This window comes from Tupaia chinensis, unplaced genomic scaffold (genome assembly GCF_000334495.1).
Source record: "Tupaia chinensis unplaced genomic scaffold, TupChi_1.0 Scaffold147123_1, whole genome shotgun sequence".
Classification (NCBI taxonomy): domain Eukaryota; kingdom Metazoa; phylum Chordata; class Mammalia; order Scandentia; family Tupaiidae; genus Tupaia; species Tupaia belangeri.
Genome location: NW_006206975.1, coordinates 521853 through 544919, shown reverse-complemented (window position 1 = coordinate 544919; position 23067 = coordinate 521853). Strand labels below are relative to the sequence as shown.

General features: G+C 41.2%; 2 protein-coding genes across 2 annotated transcripts in view; both read right to left on the bottom strand.

Annotated features, from left to right (window-relative positions):
- Window positions 1-2988: 2988 nt before the first annotated feature.
- LOC102475406 (survival of motor neuron protein) lies at window positions 2989-19679 on the bottom strand. The gene is made up of 9 exons (XM_006169509.3): window positions 19614-19679; window positions 16687-16758; window positions 14608-14727; window positions 11430-11461; window positions 10727-10895; window positions 10377-10532; window positions 7812-7904; window positions 5128-5238; window positions 2989-3809 (listed from the first exon to the last, which is right to left on the bottom strand). Exons 3-9 carry the CDS (start codon window positions 14674-14676, stop codon window positions 3762-3764), a joined length of 678 nt encoding a protein of 225 aa, XP_006169571.1. The 5' UTR covers window positions 14677-14727; window positions 16687-16758; window positions 19614-19679; the 3' UTR covers window positions 2989-3761.
- A 2758-nt stretch (window positions 19680-22437) lies between these two features.
- LOC102474969 (small EDRK-rich factor 1) overlaps window positions 22438-23067 on the bottom strand; it is a 6871-nt gene continuing 6241 nt past the window's right edge. Inside the window, exon 3 of the mRNA XM_006169508.1 lies at window positions 22438-22631. Within this exon, the coding sequence (XP_006169570.1) occupies window positions 22559-22631 (73 nt within the window). The 3' untranslated portion in view covers window positions 22438-22558. The remainder of the gene's footprint in view (window positions 22632-23067) is intronic.

Sequence of the window (23067 nt, the reverse complement as noted above, 5' to 3'; positions counted from 1 at the left end):
TTGCTTATTTCTTCCATTAGTGAGAGAGGCAGACAGCATACCCAACATGGTTTTTTTTTTTTTTTTTGGAGAGATTTTCACTGTAGGGCGTGTGCACTCGCCAGACAGACAGAGACATAGAGACAGAAAGCGAAAAATCACCCCCCAGGGGGGATGGTCACGCCGCGATCCCTTCTCCTCCATTCTCCTCTCGGGATCTTGGGCACGCACGCACACGTGCCCGGCGTGAGTTTTAAGCCACCAGGTCCGGGACACGAACCATGGTCGACTACGTGGGAGTCCAGCGACATAGCCATTACGCTAACTGCTGGTTCCCCCAACATGGTTTTGATGCCATGAGATCCTCTGTCTCAGCCAGCCCCAGACCACGAACGTGTGCATACTCAGTAAGTTTCCTAACATGAACCAAGAGCTTTCTTGTGTGGTTCAGCCTCACAGGTTGTCACATTTGACCACTATACCACCATCTGGCCTCCCAGTCCTTCAGTTTTTTTATTTTATTGACCAAAGTAAATGCCATTATCTTTCAAAAAGCTTTAATGGAAGTCTGAAGACAATATTCTTTTTTTTTTTTTTTGAGAGGTTTTTTGCTACAGGGCGCGTGCACTCACCAGACAGACACAGACAGACAGAGACAGAAAGTGAGAAACCACCCCCTAGGGGGGATGGCCACGCCGCAATCCCTTCTCCTCCATTCTCCTCTTGGGATCTTGGGCACACACACACATGCGCCCGGCGTGAGTTTTAAGCCACCAGGTCCGGGACTTGAACTGCAGTCAACTACATGGGAGTCCAGCGACATAGCCATTATGCTAACTGCTGGTCCCTGAAGACAATATCCTTATAGTCTTTTATTATTAAAAATAATTCCTTGAAAACAGTCAAGATTTCAGAATTTTTCATTTTCTGTCCATAACAGAAAAGAGAAGAAAATAGACGACAAAGTAATTTCATGATTATTAAACCAATCAAACAATGAATATAAACAGACAGATAGCAACACCTGGACCAGTGGTTGGAAAACAATGGCCAAAAATAGTTACTATCTAACCCTTTGTTGATTCCCACTCTAGACTAGTAATAGTGGTGGACCTGTTCATATAAGAAAATCTCAAGCTGTGAGTCTTCAGATGACATAGCCTATTTAAATAAGTTTTCTCAAACTGATATATTTCTTTTGGAGAGGTTTTTGCTATAGGGCGCATGCGCTTGCCAGAAAAACAGAGACAGAGAGACAGAAAGCGAGAAATCAACCTCCCAGGTGGGATGGCCACGCCACAATGCCTTCTCCTCGATTCTCCTCTTGGAGTCTTGGGCATGCATGCACACATGCCTGGCGTGAGTTTAAGCCAACCGGGTCTGGGACTCAAAACTGCAGTCAACTACGTGGGAGTCCAGTGACATAGCCATTATGCCATCTGGCAGTCCCATCAAATTGATATATTTCTCTTTTTTTTTTTTTTGGAGAGGTTTTTGCTATAGGGCATATGTGCTCACCAGAAAGACAGAGACAGAAAACAAGAAATCACACCCCCAGAGGGGATGGCCACGCCGCAATCCCTTCTCCTCCATTCTCTCAGGATCTTGGGCACACTTACACACGTGCTGGCGTGAATTTAAGCCACCGGGTCCAGGACTCAAACCGCGGTCAACTACATGGGGAGTCCAGTGACACAGCCTTTACACCAACTGCTGGTCCTGATAATTTACATAATTAAAAAAAAAATCTCTTTTATGACTAAATCTTCCATTCTGAAAATAAAATTTTCAAAAATCTGCTTTTTGGGGCAACCAGCAGGTGGCATAACAGTTAAGGCTATAGCTGGCTGCAGATCAAGTCCCAGACCCACTGGCTTGAAACTCACACCAAGTGCATGTGTATGCGTGCTCAAAATTCCAAGAGAAAAATAGAGAAGGGATTGTAGCATGACCATCCCTCTAAGAGGGTGATTTCCCAATTTCTGTCTCTCTGTTTCTTTGATGAGGGCATATACCCTATACCAAAAATCTCTCTCCAAAGAAAATTTTGCTTTTCAAGAAAACACAGAAATATCTATTAATACCAACAATTATAAAAACATCTATTAAAATTTATGAAATAGTTACAATATAGAAATCAATCACAAGGCTCTGACAGAACAGAATCAAATTAATGCATTTAAAAATGTTCACTGTGATGTTATCAGGAATGGCAAAAACTATTATGCTAGGGGGCCAGCAGGTGGTGTGGTGGTTAAGGACGCTGGAATCCCACATGGCCAATGTGGTTCAAGTCCCAAACCTTGGGGCTTACTTTTTTACTTTCCTTCTCCCTGTCTTTCTCCGATCAAACTCGAAAATAATAATAAGGAATAAAGTTAAATAAAATAATTATTTAAAAAAAAAACTATCATGCTAAAGGAACAGTAGCATAGATAGACGCAGTCTGACAGAACAATAAAGATATGGAAAATATGACATATGGCGATATACACACATACACACACAGGTACACAAAATGCTATGCTGGCGGGACCAGCAGTTAGCATAATGGCTATGTCGCTGGACTCCCATGTAGTTGACTGTGGTTCGAGTCCTGGACCTGGTGGCTTAAAACTCGCGCCGGGCCCATGTACGTATGTGCCCAAGATCCCGAGAGGAGGATGGAGAAGGGATTGTGTCGTGGCCATCCCCCCTTGGGGGTGATTTCTCTCTTTCTGTCTGTCTGTCTGTCTCTGTCTGGCGAGCACACACTCCCTATAGCAACCTCCCCAAAAAAAAAAAAAAAAAAAAAGCTACACTGGCATTCATATCAAAACATAGATGAATACAGGCCAAAAGTGTAAGTTATATACATAAAAGAGGAATTCGATGACACACAATTTCAATTTTTTTAAAAAAATTAAGTATTTTATTATACTTTCAACATATAGAAAAAAGTAGTTCAATGAGTACACATATATATATACACACACATTAGGTTCATTAACATTGTGCCAATACATGCTGTTCACTCACAAATTTTAAAATGGTTTTATTTCACTCCCAAATGCAAATTATATCACATTTTCCCTATAAACTACAATACCTTTATCACAGCTCATATAATTAGAAAAATTGTCTGTTTAAAATCTTGTCCACAATTTCCTTAATGCCCCCCCTTCTTCTACAAATAGCTTTTCAAACCAGGATCCAATCAAGAATCACTCATTGCATTTGGCTATTATATCTGTCAAGTAACTTTTAATCTAGAATAGTTACACCCATCCTGTTTTTCCCCCTGACACTGATATTTTGAAGAAATAAGGCTAGTTATCATCTACAACATTCCACATTTGGGACCTGATTGTTCCTTTAGTGGTGTCATTTAACTTGTTGCTCTATCTCCATCCAGCACATCTTGCAAATAGGGAATTAAACCTAAACTGACTAAATTCCAGGTAAACTTTTTTTATCTGAACACAGTACTTCATACTGCATCATAAAACAAAAAGTACACATGGCTGTCTGTGAATACTAGTGATGCAGAGTGAAATCAGATCCTAAGAATCTATTATAAAAATGTTTTTTATTCACACAGCCAACCAGCAAGAATTCTAGTAGGGAAGCAGATCTTTTATCTAACAGTTTTGGCCTCTTTAACAGTCTTTAATATGGTTTGTATTAACTTTTCAACTTTTTAACATTTCATTTATTAAATGTTCAAAAACATCTGTTCTCCACAAATCATAAAATTTATACAAAAATGAGATTCAATTTCATAGTGAAGGCAGACTTACTCCTTAACTGAAATGTGAACACCTTCCTTCTTTTTGATTTTGTTTGAAACCCTGTAAGGAAAAGAAAGGAAGTTTAAAGGATAATATACATATTTTATACAAGGAGATCAGAAAATTCACAGAAAATTGAAATTTTAAGTTAATTTTGATGCAAAAATTTTAAAATTCATGCATAATTTTCATAATATTCATTTCCCATGAACTTTGAGATGACATATGTTAATAAACATTTTGTTTCTCATGAGACATTTTACCTATTTTATTTGAGAAAATACCCATCACAGAGTAAGTTTACAGCCTTCCAATATGCTTTTTTTATAATTTTTTTTCTCTTAGATTTTTGCTATAGGGCACATATACTTGCTGAAGAGACAGAAGGTAAGAAATTACTCCCAAGGGAAGGCCACGCTGCAATCCCTTTTCCAGTCTCCCCTCAGGACTTTAGTTAAACACGCACACAGGATGAGTTTTAAGCCACCGGGTCTGGGACTTGAACCACAGTCAACTATGTGAAAGTCCAGCCACATACCATTCCACCACCTGCTGGTCCCCCCAATATACTTTGAAAGGGATCCCAAAGTAAACAATTAAGCTATAGTTAAGTAGTTTTTCTTCATTCACTAAGTCTAATGATGTTTGAGCAAACTTATACCTTATTTTCATTAAATAAAATATACAGTGACCAGAGGGACCAGCAGTTAGCATAATGGCTATGTCGCTGGACTCCCATATGGTTGACCCACGGTTCGAGTCCTGGACCCGGTGGCTTAAACTCACGTTGGGCACGTTATGTGTATGTGCCCAAGATCCTGAGAGAAGAATGGAGGAGAAGGGATTGCCAGTGTGGCCATCCCCCTGGGGGGGTGATTTCTCACTTTCTGTCTCTATCTCTGTCAAACACACTCTATGGGATCTGGCTGCCTTAACCACCAGTCAGCAAAGCTGGCCCAAAACCTGTATTTTTAAAATATTTTTTTAAGCCAGGGGGAGTGTGTACACATGAGAGAAGAGAGAAAGAAAGAGAGAGAATATGCATGCACACAAGAGAGAAAATATGTGTGCACGATCCCTTATGAAGCCTGGTCGTACAACAATCTGTTTTCTTCCAATTCTCCATTCCCTCAGAATCCTGAGCATAACCATATACCTGGCATGATTTTCAAGCCACTGTGGCTAGGATTCAAGCCCTGGTTAGCCACATGGGTCCCAGCTTCCTCTACTCAGAACCTAAGTGCTATGCTACAGGTTAACCCTATATTTTTTAAAGTTTAAGGTAGTTTTCTACCCTTGGTACCTACACAATAAACCACTTTTTAATCACCTTAAGTAGAGAGAAATTGTCAAAAAACGATGCTAAGTGATTACTTACCATATAATAGCCAGTATGATAGCCACTCATGTACCAAGATATTAACATACTTCCCAAAGCATCGGAATCATCAAGGGAATCTGGACATATGGGAGGTGGTGGGGGAATTATCTGGAAATAGAAAGAAATAGCTTTTAAATTCAGTAAACAAAATGTGAGATTTATTTTACATAGAAAATGCTGGATATTGTATCTGTTCTGTATTCCACATCATCTTCTATTTACATTTTTTAAAAAGTCTAACATTTGGAGAAAGCCAACCAATAACAACAAAAGAACAAAATTAACTTGAACAATAATCAAGACAACAGGTGATATGAAATAGTAACTACACACACAGCATTTCAAGAACCATTTTAAGTAAACGTTTTACATAGACCATCTACCCTATCCCCACCCCAACACTGTCAGAAAATATTTCTATATTATTAACAATACCTAAAAATCTACCATTAAAAATCCAGTTTACACAATCAGAAAGTAGTATCCAAAAATAACTGAAAGGGCAAAACATTAATCCCTTGGGACCTGTAGATGGCATAATGGTTACATTGCTGGACTCCCACCCCCATGTAGTTGACTATGGTTCAAGTCTGGGACCTGACAGTTTAAACTCATGCCGGGCGCGTGTGTGTGCATGCCCAAAATCCCAAGAGGAAAATGGAGAAGAAGGAATTGCAGCATGGCCATCCCACTGGGGGTGATATCTCGCTTTCTGTCTTTCTGTCTCTGTCTCTCCAGCAAGCACACATACCCTATAGCAAATCTCTCTCTCTTGTGGGGCAGGCAGGTAGAGTGGTGGTTGAGGCACTGGTCAACCATGGTTCAAGTCCCAGACTTGGCAGCTTGCTTTTCCACATTCCCTCTCTTTCTCTCTGGTCAAATTTAAAAATAATAATAATAATGATAATAAATAAAATTAAATAAATTCTTAAAAAAAATAAACCTCTCTCTCTTTAAAAAAAAATTGATCCCTATGGTATAATCAAATCCTTTCTAATGGAAACTATTTCCAAATAGACTAGATATCAACCTCTGCCAGGAACGAAGCACCCAAAACAAAGCTCAGAGCTAGAGCCAAGACAGTTCTGCATCTGGAAACAGAAGGACAAAAACCCAAGCCAAAAACAGGTCACGGTGCCATCTTCATTGTTAGGATTACAGACTGAAATCATGTCATCTTAAAAAAGTTTAAATTGTTTTCCACAGGATGGTTCTGAGTATTCATGGACTAGTTGTCTTCAAAGGAGTTGTTTTATACTTTGAATGCTAAATCATATATTTTATATGCTGTAAGTCCAAAAAAAAGGGGGGGGGGATCTACCTGTTCTGGGTATAGGAAAAAAACTAGAGTTTAAAACAAATTTTCATGAAAAAAAACATTCCCAGTGTGGTTTTTTTTTTTTTTTTTTTGAGGTTTTCGCTATAGGGCGCGTGCGCTCGCCAGACAGAGGGAGACATAGAGACAGAAAGTGAGAAATCACCCCCCAGGGGGGATGGTCACGCCACAATCCCTTCTCCTCCATTCTCCTCTCGGGATCTTGGGCACGCACGCACATGCTCCCGGTGTGAATTCTAAGCCACTGGGTCCAGGACGCGAACCGTGGTCAACTATATGGGAGTCCTGCGACATAACCATTACGCTAACTGCTGGTTCCCCCCAGTGTAGTTTTAAAGGTAAACAAGTTTCTTTCTGAGCAGTTGTCAGTTGTTCTAATACATCGGAAGTCAAAATACAAGTGCCACATTCAAAGACGGCAAATTTGAATCACTCCCATGCGCAAATCTTCATGTTCTAGAGATGGGAACCTTACGTAAGAGGGGAGGTGACAGTGAGCAGGAGCTCATTTCTTCCAACCTGGCACTTGAGCACCCACCAATAGCAATAATGATCCAGATCAAATAGTCCCCATAAGGTGCAGACACAATTGTAACAGATACAAAACTTCTCAGGGTCAAATGGGTACAGTTTTATAAAATTAGAACTACTAGACATTAGACAGTACAACTTCAGTCAGTATTAATTTTTTAATGCTCCCATTGAGCAAGTATAACAATGCATGAAATACAAATATGTAAAAAGCAAAAGCAAAAATAAGTAAATAAATAAAAATAAAAACCCATAGCTGGCTGCAGGGAGCTGGATTTCCACATGGCTAACCCCAGTTCAAATCCAAGCTCTGGTAGCTTGAAAAACACACTGGACAGTTCTATGTACGTTCCCAAAATCCCAACAGGATGCAGAGGTGGAAAAGATTTGCAGCAGGACTATGCCTCATTGAGGTGATTTTTCCCTGTCTGGAGAACATACATGCTTTCCTGCCATTAAAACAAACAAAAAACAAGGGTTGGCAGGTTGTGTGGTGGTTGAGGTGCTGGATTCCCATATGGTCAACAACCACGGTTTAAGTCCCGGGCCTGGCAGCTTGCTTTCTCACTCTCCCTTTCTCTCTGTCTGTCTATGGTTAAAATTGAAGAATAATGATAATAAGTATAATTAAAAATAAATAAATCTTAAAAAAAAAATTAAAAACAAACAAAAACATAGGTTTACATTCTTACCCCTAATAATCTGGCCATACAGATGGTCTCAGAGGACATTTTCCCCACTGGGGGGGAATATTTATATTTGGCTAAATATCAAACTATATAAAAACCACTATACTGAATTAGTTTGTACTTACTGGTGGTCCAGAAGGAAATGGAGGCAGCCAACATGACAGGAAGTTGGGAGGAGGAGGAGGTGGTGGTGGTGGACCACTGAATTTTAGACCTGGCTACAAAAATTAATTATTTCAAAGGAAAATTAATTTAGTATTTTCAATATAAAAGGAAGAAAAATGATTCAATACCAAAATTACAAAAATAACTACCTAGGGGGCAGCAGATGATGTGGTGATTAAGGGCCCAGGACTCCCACACATGGCTGACCACAATTCAGGTCCCAGACCTGATGGCTTGCATTCTCACCCGCAGCTCCCCGCCCCCCGCTCTGTTCCTTTCTGGTCAAGTTAAAATAAGTAAATAAATAAAAACGTTGGGACCAGCAGTTAGCATAACGGCTGGACCTGGTAGCTTGTTTTCTAACTTTCTCTCTCTCTGACTCTCTCTACCCCTCTCCGTCTCCCGTTAAATTAAAAATAAATAAAGTTAAAGATTAAATTAAACTGGGACCAGCAGCTGGCGTAATGGCTATGTTGCTGGACTCCCATGTAGTTGACTGCGGTTTGAGTCCTGGACCAGGTGGCTTAAACTCACACTGAGTGCGTGTGTGTGCGTGCCCAAGATCCCGAGAGGAGAATGGAGCAGAAGGGATTACGGCATGGCCATCCCCCTGGGGGGTGATTTCTCACTTTCTGTCTCTCTGTCTTTCTGGCGAGCGCACGCACCTTATAGCAAAAACCTCTCCAAAGGAGGAAAACAACGATTAAACTTCATGGACCAAAATTTAAAGTCAAATAGACTCATATGTCAAATTAACAACCTTCATATTTTCCTCATTTGCTTTCTTTGTAGACATTCAGGAGGTTATACCAGAATAAGGATGATGTAATTACCTAATCAGTTTTCATTTTCACTAACTAAACTGTATCATCTTTACATAAAAGCCCTTTTAGCTATGTATGCTAACTTAGAGCACATACTGTGAAAATTAGTGAACTTCTGACCTAATAAAAATCAGCCCCTGGGGACCAGCAGGTGGTATAATGAAGTCCCACATGATCAACTGCAGTTTGAGTCCCAGACTCGGCAACTTGAAACTCACACCAGGTGCATATGCATGTGTGCCCAAAATATCAAGAGGAAAATGGAGGAAAAGGGATTGTGGTGTGGTCATCTCCCCTGGGGGGGGGGGTCTCATTTTCTGTCTCTCTCTATAGCAAAAATCTCTAAAAAAATGTTTAAGTCTAGTTAATAAAAAAAAAAAATAATAATGGGACCAGCATTTGGTGTAATGGCTATGTTGCTGGACTCCCATGTAGTCGACCACGGTTCGAGTCCTGGACCCGGTGGCTTAAAACTCACGCCAGGCACGAGTGCATGTGTGCCCAAGATCCCAAAAGAATGGAGAAGGGACTGCAGCGTGGCCATCCTCCCAGGGGGTGATTTCTCACTTTCTGTCTCTCTTTCTTTGTCTTTCTGGCGAGCGTACGTGCCCTACAGTAAAAAAAACTTCTCCAAAAAAAAAAAAAAAAAAAAAAAAAAAAATCAGCCCCTGAAGGTAACAGTGTATTGGCATGGTCGTTAAGGCAGGTGGATCCCATATGGCTGAACACACAGTTCGAGTCCTGAACCTAGCAGCTTGAAAAACACGCTGGATGCGTGTGCATGTGCCAAAAAATTCCAAGAGGAGAATGAAGGAAAAGAAATTACGGCATGGCCATCCCTCCTGCGGGGTGCTTTCGTAATCTCCCCAACCCTGTCTCACTCCAGTGAGTACAAATACTCCATGACAAGTTAAAAAAAATTTACTCTTTTTTAATGCATCTTAACAGGTGAAACAGAAAACTATAGCATATCACCCAACAGATCATAAGGTATTATACTTTTGTTTAAAAAAAAAAAATCATCTTATTCAACTTTATTTATGTACTTATTTTAACTTGACCAGAGTGAGAGAACAAGAGTGAGAGCGTGAGAGAGAGGGAAAGTGAGAAAGCAAGCTGCCAGGGTGGGGACTCGAACCATCGTTGGCCATGTGGGAGTCCAGCGCCCTTAACCACCATGCCATCTGCTGGCCCCACGTATTATACTTTCTTACCTATGCAAGTCTGCTAAAGTATTAGTCTAATAACTAATGTCCATACAAATGTAGCTGAGTAGCCTTTATCACACTGCATTGCTATCTTATATCCTATTCAAAGCAATTTCGACTATGTGCTTTGAATATCTAAATAGAACTTCAAGGGACCAGCAGTTGGCGTAATGGCTAAGTTGCTGGACTCCCATGTAGTCAACCATGGTTCAAGTTCTGGGCCTGGTGGCTTAAACTCATGCCAGGCGCATGTGCGTGCATGCCCAAGATCCTGAGAAGAGAAGGGATTGCAGCATGGACATCCCTCCATGGGGTGATTTCTCACTTTCTGTCTTTGTCTTTCTGGCAAGCACAAGTGCCCTATAACAAAAACCTCTGAATCAATCAATCAATCTTCAAAAGTTTCATGGGAAAGTTATAAACCAATTAATGGAGGGTTAAATGTCCCAATATTAACTATTTTCTGGAAAACCTTTCTGGGTAGGAGGTTTACCTTTCCTGGTCCCAGTCCTGACCCTGGCATAGGGGGTGGTGGAGGGAGAAAAGAATTCCATGGAGTAGCTTTTGACTTGGTGTTACTTGGTTTGTTTCCAGGAGATGTGGAGGAGTTCTCACTTTCATCTGTTGAAACTTGACTTTCATTTTCATTCTTTAAAAATAAGAAAAATATTTGGTTTTGTTATGAAGGTGTCATGAAGAAAAACATAATGCCAACCCCCCCCCACACACACACACACAAGAAAACCCACATACTGCCTCAGTGAGTCAAAATGACAACTAGTGATACTAATTAAGTTTCTCATCTAGTCTGGTTCCTGAAATCAAAGTTTTTTGTATACTTACCTCTTGAGCATTCTGCTGTATATTATTAACTACTTCAGAGACTGGTGAGAGTAGATCAGACAGATTTTGTTCCTCTTTATTTCCATATCCGGTATAAACTACAACACAGGTTTCTCTTTTAAAATCAATTGAAGCAATGGTAGCTGGGTAAATGCAGCCATCTTCTGACCAATAGGAGGTTTACCTTTCCTGGTCCCAGTCCTGACCCTGGCATAGGGGGTGGTGGAGGGAGAAAAGAATTCCATGGAGTAGCTTTTGACTTGGTGTTACTTGGTTTGTTTCCAGGAGATGTGGAGGAGTTCTCACTTTCATCTGTTGAAACTTGACTTTCATTTTCATTCTTTAAAAATAAGAAAAATATTTGGTTTTGTTATGAAGGTGTCATGAAGAAAAACATAATGCCAACCCCCCCCCACACACACACACACAAGAAAACCCACATACTGCCTCAGTGAGTCAAAATGACAACTAGTGATACTAATTAAGTTTCTCATCTAGTCTGGTTCCTGAAATCAAAGTTTTTTGTATACTTACCTCTTGAGCATTCTGCTGTATATTATTAACTACTTCAGAGACTGGTGAGAGTAGATCAGACAGATTTTGTTCCTCTTTATTTCCATATCCGGTATAAACTACAACACAGGTTTCTCTTTTAAAATCAATTGAAGCAATGGTAGCTGGGTAAATGCAGCCATCTTCTGACCAAACAGCAGAACATTTGTCACCAACTTTCCACTACAAAAGAAATCAAAGGTACACACACAAAGGCTCAGTCGTGTTGTACACCACTAAGGCTGTGCTTCTGAGAGTACGGGGCCACATGAGAAGCCCAAGTTGGGTTCACGGTCCAACCTAAACTGGCTAGGTATGAAGGCACATGTCTGTAATACTAGCTAGCTGAGACATGGGGCAGGAGGGCCCCAACACAGTAAGACTAAAATCTCATAAATCTCTCATAATGTTAAAGCAAAAAATTAAACATCTATTTCTTTTAAACAGGGCAAACCATAATCTTACCAGGATGGGGAGTAGAAGTAGTCAATTAATTGACTTGAAAAATAAAATAATATATTGAAAAGGCTTAAGGTCAAAAACATATAAATGGGAATTACACTGCTCTCTCATTTAAAAAAATCTCCCATTTACAAAATCATGGATTATTTCTGAATCCATTTGAGCCATATTTCCCCCCATCTATTAATATAATCTATCTCCCATATTTGTTGTGAAGAACAGAGGAAAGCAAAGAACATACAGTGTCCACTACTCTGGTCAGGCACAGAATAAGCCTTCATCAATGCCCTCTCCTCCCTTAGTGATGATAAAATGAAAATCAACTAATGAGATACCAAAATATTTAGCTTCTAGGTCTACTATTCTTAACTAGTAGAAATGACTACTCAGAATTTCTGGTTCCTTAGAATTAGCATCTTTCAAGTTTTTGAAGAAAGAAAATAGATACCCATCTTTCAGCTTAAGAAGTAAAACAGGAAGAACCAGCAGATGGCATAATGGTTACATTGTTGGGCTCCCACATAGTTGACTAGAGTTCGAATCCCAGACTTGGCAGCTTAAAATACATGCTGGGCTCATGTGCACACCCAGAATCCCAAGAGGAGAATGAAGGAGAAAGGACTGAATGGAGGAGAAGGGATTGCAGCATGGCTATCTCCCCGGGGTAGGGTGGGGGGATTTCTTGCTTCTTCTCTGTCTCTCCCAGGAGTACACACACCCTATAGCAAAAATCTCTCCCCCAAAAAAGAAGTAAAACAAGGCCAGTGGGACAGCAGTGGCACAGTGGTTAAGGCACTAGACTCCCATATGACTCCCATACAGTTCAGGTCCTAGACTTGGTGATTTGCTTTCTTTCTCCGGTCAAATTTAATAATAAATAATATTAAATTAAATTAAAACAACAACAAAAAAAACAGGGCCAGCTCCATGGCCTGGTGGTTAAGGCAGCTGGATCTCACATGGCCAACCACATGATTCCAAATCCCAGACCCAGCAGCTTGAGAAACACATTGGGCTCGTGTTATGTGTGTGTGTGCCCAAAACCTTAAAAAGGAAGGAAAGATGGGAGAAGGAGCTGCAGCATGACCATTCTTCCCATGGAGGGTGCCTTCTCCCCTCTCTCCTCTCTGGCAAGTTAATGCACCCACTAACAAAACAAAACAAAACAACAGTAAAACACTGCCAATTTGGGGCCAGCAGGTGGTGTGGTGGATAAGGGCGCTGGATTCCCACATGGCCAAACGTGGTTCAAGTCCTGGACCTGGTGACTTGCTTTCTCACTTTCCCTTTCTCTCTCTCGTCAAATAAAGAAAAAAAATTAACAATAACAAATGGAAATAAATAAAATAAATAATTCTTAAAAAAAAACAAACAAAAACACTGCCAATTTTCCTGTTCTCTGTGTGTTGTGTCACAGAGTCTGGCATGATGAAGGCCTCTGTGCTTTTAGGCGGGTCCTTCCTCCTTTATTTGTTTTGAAATTCTTCTGGACTTTGAATCAGCAGTGACTTCAACATGTTCTGATGATTGATTGGTAGTCAGAATAAAAAAAAAGCCTTTTGATAATGACATGGAAGCTGGAATTAGTGACATACACCCCCAGGTATAATACAGGAAATAACTGTCCTGTAACAAGGATGCTGTTAGTCAACTATGAGCTTCCTTATTCGATCATTTATTGTGGGATCAAAAAAATTGTGTTTGAAGGGAAGGATCATGTCATATTATCTGAGATCAGTTATTGGCCAGCGTTGGATACCATCTATAAATTTCAGGTGGCTTGCTCTGTGAAGAGGCTGGTAGTTCCATCTCTGATGCCTTTCGGAATGAATGGGGTGATGCCAGTACCTTGAGAGGTAGTGCTCAAGGAACAAAAGAGCAACAGTCATCAGCTTACCCACCAAGCAAAAAATGCGGGCCTCATGTTAGCAGTGTTAATAGGAACAACTATTCATGAGTCACTGCATCAACAATGCCCATGTCATGACTTCCTCTCCTCCCGAAGACACCAGAACAGATGGCACCTACCTGTCTGGGTGCCTTTTTCAGTAATGTTGCTATTCTTTCTGTCCAAAGGTAAGTAGCAGTTATCTGTTACCTGTTTAAGTATCTTCTGGAATTTCAGGTAGTCTATACTTACACTGTGATATATAAACTTTTTTTAGGTCAATTTTAAGGGAAATTGCTATTCTAACTATGTGAAGTCAAGTTCATAATAAAGTTGCTACTGTATGGGGAGAAAAAAAAAAAAACCCACTGCCAATCCAGTTTGAACCCCTCAAGTATCCTTCCGTATAGCACTGTCTTCCTTCTTCCACTCACCAAGTATACCTGTCCTAATTTTAACATTCAGTATTCCCACATAATTCCTTATATGAGGGTCTAAGCCACCTTAACCTCCACGCCACCTGCTGGATCCCCTTATACCTTTTTTTTTTTTCTAAAAGAGATTTTGCCATAGGGCATTTACACTCAGCGAGAAAGAGATAGTGAGAGGTAAAGTGAGAAATTACCCCCGGGGAGATGGCCATGCTGCAATCCCTTCTCCTCCTGAGATCTTGGGCACACATGCCCAGTGTGAGTTTTAAGCTACTAGGTTTGGGACTCGTACCGCAGTTAACCATGTGGGAGTCTAGCAATGTAACTGCTATGACATCTGCTACCCCCTCCCCCCGCCTTATACTTTTATTACCGATGTGCCTGCTCCTCCTAAACAATAGGAAGTTTAAAAGCAGTTTCAGAAGTTTTATAATTTCATATCAATATAAAACACTATACTAATAATTTCAGATAAAGATACTTCACACTATTCAGTAAGGACAGTAACAAATCTTTTGTAGTTAGATCTCAGAATATTTTAAAATAACCTTTTTCAAGGGAGTTGTGGTATTCTTCTTCTGGCATTTATTCTTCTTAGCAGGTTTTCTTTTAGGCATGCCTTTTGGTTTATCTGACGTTTCACAAATGTCACCATTCTTTAGAGCATGCTACAAAAATAGGAATAGAAATGTACGTTACAGAATGACACAGTAAAAAGTCACAGCATAGTGACTGCCTACCTCCAAGCTAAAGACAGTGCTCTAAAAGGTACCAGGATTCTGATTATCAGCTCTAATGACACTTGTAATCAAGTCTCCTTACTCTCACCAAACACTGTTGATCCCTTTTGATACTCACGACACCTTGGATGACAGAGCAATGCAGGGTCCCAATGCTGTTATTACCTCTCTGTTCAAGTTGTATACTTAAGCATTCCTGGTAAGAACCAGCTATTCTTTATCTGCTTAAGGCCATCTATTCCTATTACTTCATTTACAACTTCCACGTAAACAGACTTCCAAAGCCATTATCTACCTAAGGTTTCTCTTTAGTTTAATCCAATATTTCCAATAACCAATTTCACATCTTCACATGTACCTCAATTTCAACAAGACTAAAACTAAACCATATTTTCTCCAAATCAGTTCTTTTCCTACATCATTTCACCAAAGGAGGTAAATGTCTAAAATATAATGATCTGCAAAGCAGTTCCAAGTATTAATAAGAAGGTTCTGATTTGAGACTAGAGACCTTCCTGGATATAGTAGACATGCTTCCCCATGATCTGGGGCTGGCTGAAGCTGTAGATGGATCACAGTATCAAGATCCTTTTGAGAGTGCTATATCTCTTCCTCACTCAGGAAGAAATAAATAAACTTTTTCAAAAATTGCATTATGTTGAGACCAGTAGCTGCCATAATGGTTATGTAGCTGGACTCCCATGTAGTTGACCGTGGTTTGAGACCCAGACCGAGTGGCTTAAAACTCATGCTGGGCGTGTGCATGCAAACCCAAAATCCTGAGGGGAGAATCTTCCTCTCTCTAGACAGCACATGCACCCTGTAACAAAAATCTTTCTTCGCATTAAAAAAAATCTTTCTTCCAAAAAAAAAAAAAAAAAAAAAAAAAAAAAAAAAAAGCATATGTTGGGGCCAGTAGGTGGTATACTGGTTAAGAAGCTGGACTCTCACATGGGCAACCACAGAGTCCCAGACCTGCCGATTTGAAAATCATGCCAAACATGTGTGCACGTATGGCCCAAATCCCAGAAGAATGGAGGGAAAGGGATTGTGGTATGACCATCTAACCTGGAGCTTGATTTCTCACTTTCCCTCTCACTGTCTCAGTCTCTAGCAAGTCCACACAAACTATGGCAAAAACCTAAAAAAAAAAAAAAAAGTAAATAAATAAAAATAAAAACTGCATATACAAAGAGCCAGCAGGTGGTGTGATAGTTAAGGCACTGGACTCCCACATGGCTGACCACGGTTTAAATCCTGGATTTAGCAGCTTGAAAATCACTCCGGGCAGGCGTGTGTGTGTGCCCAAAATCCTGAGAGGAAAATGGAGGAGAAGGGATTACAGTGTGGTCATCCTCCCAGGAGGATGATTTCTCACTTTCCCACTCACTGTCTCCTGTCTCTCTCTGTTGAGGGTATGTACCCTATGGCCAAAACCTTAAAAAAAAAAAAAATGTACAAGCAAAAAGATTAACATATAGATGGGTTATCAACTTCTAAAAAAAAATCTCATTTAAGTAATATATATTATCATTTAATCTTCAAAATAAAATACAAAGGCTGGATGGTCCCATGGCCTAGAGGTTAAGGAAGTGGATCTCACATTGCTGTAGTTTGAATCCCAGCCCCTTTGTACATACACACGTGTGTCCAAAATCCTGACGGGATGGAGAAATGTAGAAGGGACTACAGTGCGACCACATCCCATTGGAGGGTGCTTTCTACCTCTCCCTCTCTCTGTCTCTCTATCCCTTTCTTTGGTGAGCACAAGCAATGTGAGGGAAACAAAAACAAACTGAATAATCACTTCAATACTTTATGTATGTTACCAATTAATTATTTTTTCAAATGAATGAGAAAATAAGGGGGAAAGTTAGCATTCCATACCTTAAATGAAGCCACAGCTTTATCATAAGCTTTTATCAATGCTGTATCGTCCCAAATATCGGAATCATCACTCTGGGAAGGGTAAGAAATAAAAAAATTTGTGTTCAGATAGGTTTCATCAAAAACATGTTAGACATGTAACATCTTAGTCTAGACCTAACCAAATTACACTGAAGGTTGTTTTATATTTTTTTGGAGAGGTTTTTGGTATAGGGCAAGTGTGCTCGCCAGAAAGATACAGACAGACAGAGAGACAGAAAGTGGGAAATTACCATCCGGGGGGATGGCCACGCCGCAATCCCTTCTCCTCCATTCTCCTCTGGGGACCTTGGGCACGCACGCGCACATGCCCAGCATGAGTTTAAGCCACCGAGTCCAGGACTTGAGCAGCAGTTATGTGGGGGTTCAGCAACATAGCCATTACGCCAACTGCTGGTCCTATGAAAATAGTTATTTTAGATCCTAAATAAGGCTATATCACTGCTTAGAGACTAGTGTCTTTTCCCCAAACCCGGACGTACTTAAATGTTCTAAGAGGAATGCCATCAAGTAAATACATCACACTGTAAATCCCTGTTCACTGAACAGACTGATTCTAGGATAACCCACATTTCAGTCTTTCCTAAGATCAGGCTTAGTTTGGCACAGTGACAAAAAGTCTGGTTATCAGCTTGACTTTCTGACCACAGACAGTTGCCCACAGAAAACACACACATACACACACACACACACACACACACGTGTGCGCGTCCATATATATATATATATATATTTAAAAAATCATACTGTGTTCGGACAAGTCAAATAATTTTTTAAAGAAGTTTGTGCTATAGGGTGTGTGCACTCGCCTGAAAGACAGAGAGAGGCAGAAAGCAAGAAATCACCCCACCCCAGGGGTGCTGTCCATGTCGCAATCCCTTCTCCATTCTCCTCTCGGGATCTTGGGCATAAGTTTAAGCCACCAGGTCTGGGACTCGAACCGCAGTCGACTACATTAGAGTTCAGCAACACAGCCATCACGCCAACTGCTGGTCCTTCAAAGAATTCTTAAAACGTTTACAAATACATCTAGCCTGGTGGTTAAGGTGGCTGAATCCCACATGTCTGACCATGCGGTTCAAGCCCCAGACCCAGTGGCTTGAAAAATATGCTGGGGGGGGGAGGAGCTGGCAGGTGGCATGGTGGTTAAGGTGCTGGACTCTCACATGGCTGACCAAGGTTTAAGTCCTAGACTTGTGGCTTGCTTTCTCAGTTTCTCTCTCTGGTGAACTCACTTGCTCTATAGCAAATTTTTTATAGAGAAAATACTTAAATTACAATAAATAATTTAAAAAATAATAAAATAAAGGTGCTTGTGTGGGGACCAGCAGTTAGCGTAATGGCTATGTCGCCGGACTCCCATGTAGTCGACCGCAGTTCGCGTCCTGGACCCAGTGGCTTAAAACTCACGCCGTGCATATGTGTGTGTGCCCAAGATCCAGAGAGAATAGAAGAGAAGGAATTGTGGAGTAATCATCCCCTCTGGGGGGTGATTTCTTGCTTTCTGTCTCTATGTCTTTCTGGCGAGCACATGCGCCTATAGCAAAAACCTCTTAAAAAAAAAAAAAAGAGGATCAGCAGTTAGCATAATGGCTATGTCCCTGGACTCCCACGTAGCCGACCGCGGTTCCCGGACCCGGTGGCTTACACTCATGCGGGGTGTGTGTGCATGCGTGCCCAAGATCCCAAGAGGAGAATGGAGAAGGGATTGTGGAGTGGCCATTCCCCCTGGGGGGTAATTCCTCGCTTTCTATTTCTTTCTGGCGAACACACATGTCCTATAGCAAAAAACTCTCCAAAAAAAAAAAAGTGCGTGTGTGTGCATGTCCAAAATCCTGAGAAGAGGATGGAAAAGTGACTGTGGTAGCATGGTCATCCTTCTTGGAGAGGTGCTTCCTCACTTTCTCCCCCAGCACCCCACAAGTACAGGCACCCTATAATAAACTTTAAAATGGATCAGTGGTTGTCTGAAGCTAGAGGACAAGGAAGGATTGAGCAGAAACATTACAAAGGGTCAGTCCACCTGTCTGAGTCCTCTATTATATAAGGAAATTCAAACCAGTCCACATGGAGAAACTTGGACTACAGGAAGGAAATAAATGCCCTGCTACTCCATCCTCAGAAACTGTAGCCCTACCAACTATATGGATACCACCACAGGAGAGATTTTTTAACCCATAGAAACTAAGAAAGATAATAAAAATTATCACTGTTGGGGCCAGCAGATGGCGTTATCGCTGTGTGGCTGGACTCCCATGTAGTCAACTGTGGTTCGAGTCCCAGACGCAGTGGCACGTGTGCATGCATGCCCAAGATCCAGAGAGGAGAATGGAGAAGGGATTGCAGTGTGGCCATCCCCTCGGGGGGTGATTTCTCGCTTTCTGTCTGTCTTTCTGGCGAGCAAACACAGCCTATAGCAAAAAAAAAACCCTCACCCAAGGCGTGTGGCCCTCCTCTTCTACATCTCAGTACATCTCAATATTCAACTTCGTATTTTCAAATGTGAGGACAGCCCTGGAATAACCCTTGACTGTCCTCTCTCAAATCTCTATTATCAAATCCACGTGCAAAATCTTTACAATATATCCAAATGCTTCAGTCCTGGCTCAGTCCCTGCCGTCTTCTCCCATTTCCACCACCCGGGTCAGAGAAGGGGGTAAACAAGCCAAGGCGTTATCAAGTTGCAACAGGGTTTTGGCGCCAGGACGTGAGTGCGAACAAGCCGCTTGAGGTAAGAGTTTGAGGAAGGGGCTTTCAGAGAGCGAAGTGGGCGGAGACGAAGAAACACGCGGCCCACTGGCCAACCATGAGCTCGCGGGCCAGGTCCCCGCGGCCGGACGAGGGCTCCCTCACCACCCTCGGGGCGGCTGGGCTGGCTGCGACCTCACCTGGCCTGTGCCACGACGGAAAAGCACTGAGTCCTCCTGCTCCTGGACGCCGCCGCCGCGGCTCGCCTACCGAGGGAAGCCCGGCATGCGCATCCGTCCCTTCTGAGAGTGACGACTTCCGCCTCCAGGGGCTTCTGGGAGCGGAAGAGCACGGTGGCCCGGAGGGCGTTCCGAAGGATTCCACTCGTTTTCTGTTTGTGGTTACCGCCCTCTCTACTTGGTCACGTGGGTTTTGCTTTCGCATCTCTTTCTCTCAATCCTTTGATTATACTTGGTTGTATTTTTGTAAAATGATTCCACCAGGGAGTTTTCTGTAAGTTGTACACTTTCTTAGCAAAGAACGTTAATTGCAAGAGCTTTAGAAAATTGGGGTAAGTTGGTTCCGCGGATGGCGTAGTGGTTAAGATGGCTGGATCCCATATCCGACCTGGCCCGGTGACAGCCAGGCTCCTGTGCGCTGGTGCCCAAATGCAGTAGAGTGGAGAAGGGAATGTCGTGCAGCCATATCCGTGAAGGGTGTGGGGTGTAGTGGTGGTGGTGATTTCTTGCTTGCCCTTTCAGTCTCTATATATCTTTCTGTCCCTCTCTCCAGTGAGCCGGCCTTCTAGCACTTTTTATTTTTTTTTTAATGAGAGATTTTTGCTGTAGGGTGCCTGCGATTGCTGGAGAGACTGAGCGCAAGAAATCACTCCCAGAGGGGTAGAAATCACCCCCAGAGGGCATGGCCATCCCATAATCCCTTATCCTCCATTCTCTCAGGATTTGGGGCACACATGCACACCAGCCCTGCATGAGTTTCAAGCCACTAGGTCCAGGATTCGAACTATGTTCGACTATGTGGAAGTCCAGTGACATAACCATTAGACCATCTGCTGGTCCCACACTTCTAAACAGAAAAAGGGGGACCTGCAGTTGGCCTAATGGCTATGTTGCTGGACTCCCATGTAGTCCAACCTGGACCCAGTTGGCATGGAAATTAAAATCAGGTTCTTGTTGGTGCCCAGAACAAATTGGTTATATATGGGGATGGTAGTTTTTTCATCTTTAGTTGTCTCTGATGCAGCTTGTACGAAATAATTGTTGTTCTGTTAACTGAATACCACTCTGTAATTGAAAAAAAAAAAAAAAAGTTGCAGCTGTTGACATTCTGAATGCTTCTAAGTAAATACAATTTTTTAAAATTATATATATATATATATACATACCCGGTTTGTGTGTGCTGGCCCTAGCTAGCACTCATGTATCATTATGCAAAGTCAACAACTGGTCAAGTAGCAATAGTCATATATGGCCTGGAAAATATTCATATGAAAGTCATGTTATAATCAGATTAGAAAAATCTCAGTTTTACCAGGCAATAGCAGGCTACCTATGAATGTCTAACATACATGAGATAATTAGTACTACGATTTTTTTGTTGTTTTTAAGTGAATGTGCAAGGAAAACATTGTTGGAATTTTATATTCCAATACATAATTACCAATATAGCAAGCTTGGTAGCAGATAAGTTGTAGGAGGAAGTTTAATAAATGTTCTTAGTTTTAGGGACCAGCAGTTAGTGTAATGGCTATGTCTCTGGACTCCCATGTAGTCAACTGCAGTTCGAGTCCCGAACCTGGTGGCTTAAACTCATGCTGAGCACGTGTTCGTGTGTGCCCAATATCCTGAAAGGAGAATGGAGGAGAAGGGATTGTGGTATGGCCATTCCCCCTGCAGGGGGTGATTTCTCGCTTTCTGTCTCTGTGTCTCTGTTTCTCTGGCAAATGCACGTGCCCTATAGCAAAAACCTCTAAAAAAAAAAAAAAGATTTATTTTAATTTTGTTCTGTATTCACTTATTTTTAAGTTGACCAGAGAGAGAGACAGAAAGTGAGAAAGTGATAAATCAAGCTAGCAGGTCTGGGACTCAAACCATGGTCAACCACGTGGGAATGTCTAGCACCTTAATCACTATGCCACCTGCTGGTTCCCTGTCTTGAGATTTTTGACACACACACACACACACACACACACACCCAGAATTCTCGAGCTGTCAGGTCCAGGACTGGAATTGTGCTGTCGGCCATGTAGATCCAACACTTTAACCTCTAGACCATCTGCTGGCCCCAGTTTATGACTTTTCTTTTTTAAGATTCTCAATTTATGGGACCAGCAGGTGGCATGGTGGTTAAGGTGTTGTACACTCCCACATGGCTGACCATGGTTCAAGTCCTGGATCTGGCGGCTTGCTTTCTCTCTCTGGTCAAATTAAAATAAATGAATGAATAAATAAAATTAAATAAAATAATTATTTTTTAAAAAAATTCTCAATTTATATAAGAGATTCTATTAGCTGGGCCAGCAGGTGGCGTGGTGGTTAAAGGTGCTGGATTCCCACATGGCCAACCATGGTTTGAATCCCAGACCTGGTAGCTGGCTTTCTCACTTTCCCTTTCTCTCTGTCTCTTTCGGGTCAAATTAAAAAAATAATAATAAATGGAATGAAATAAGTAATTTAAAAAAGAGATTCTATGATCATATTACCTATCTAATAAATTATATCAATGTTCACTGCTTATAAAAAATAATGTTCATGGAACCAGCAGGTGGCGTGGTGGTTAAGGTGCTGGACAATCCCACATGGGCAACCATAGTTCAAATGAACCTGGTGGCTTGCTTTCTCACTTTCCCTCTCGCTCTTACTCTCTTTGTGTATTTCTCTCTGATCAAATTAAAATAAATGAATAAATAAATAAAATAATGTTCATCAGATTGTTACATGCATGGCTAGAGTTTTATTCTTCAAAGAATGGTTCTAAAACATCACACTAAATCAGGCTGAAAGGTAAAGTTTAAAATAGACAGTTTTATAAGGATAGGTTATACGTAGTGACTGTTCACTCTACAAAATCTCAATGTTAGAGCTTATGATCCACCCAGTTGGCAGTAGCACTCAGGTTTTCCAAATCATTTTTCTCTTGTCTGCATGGATTTCTTCTCATTAGATGCCTTCTGCTTTTGTTGCATGATCTCAGAGTCCCTATAATGGAAAAAGGCTGTAAGCTGTTAAAATTGATTTTATGTTCTTATTTTCTACACAATAATCCATTCAGTATATTAGCAACAGTTCAAAAGAAGATAAAAAACATTCATGTCTTTCTGTTTGCACAGATGCACATAGAATGGAAAGGCAAAAACTAGATCTTATTTTGAATACCACCTCCCCTGTTATCATGACCTTCGGTGAATAACCTCAAAGTGCTTGCAAAATCATAGCAACACATATAAAGGTTGTTCTGAAGAATAGCCATAAATACAGATGGCTAGTCCCACAACTCTGAATATATAGTGAATATAATAAAGGTGTCTGACAGTAGGCAGCTTTATCCAGAAATAATGGCAATTACTCTTGGTTCTTAAGAAACTTAACTCACTGTCATTCTTCCTAAAAAAAAAAAAAAAAAAAAAAAAAAAAA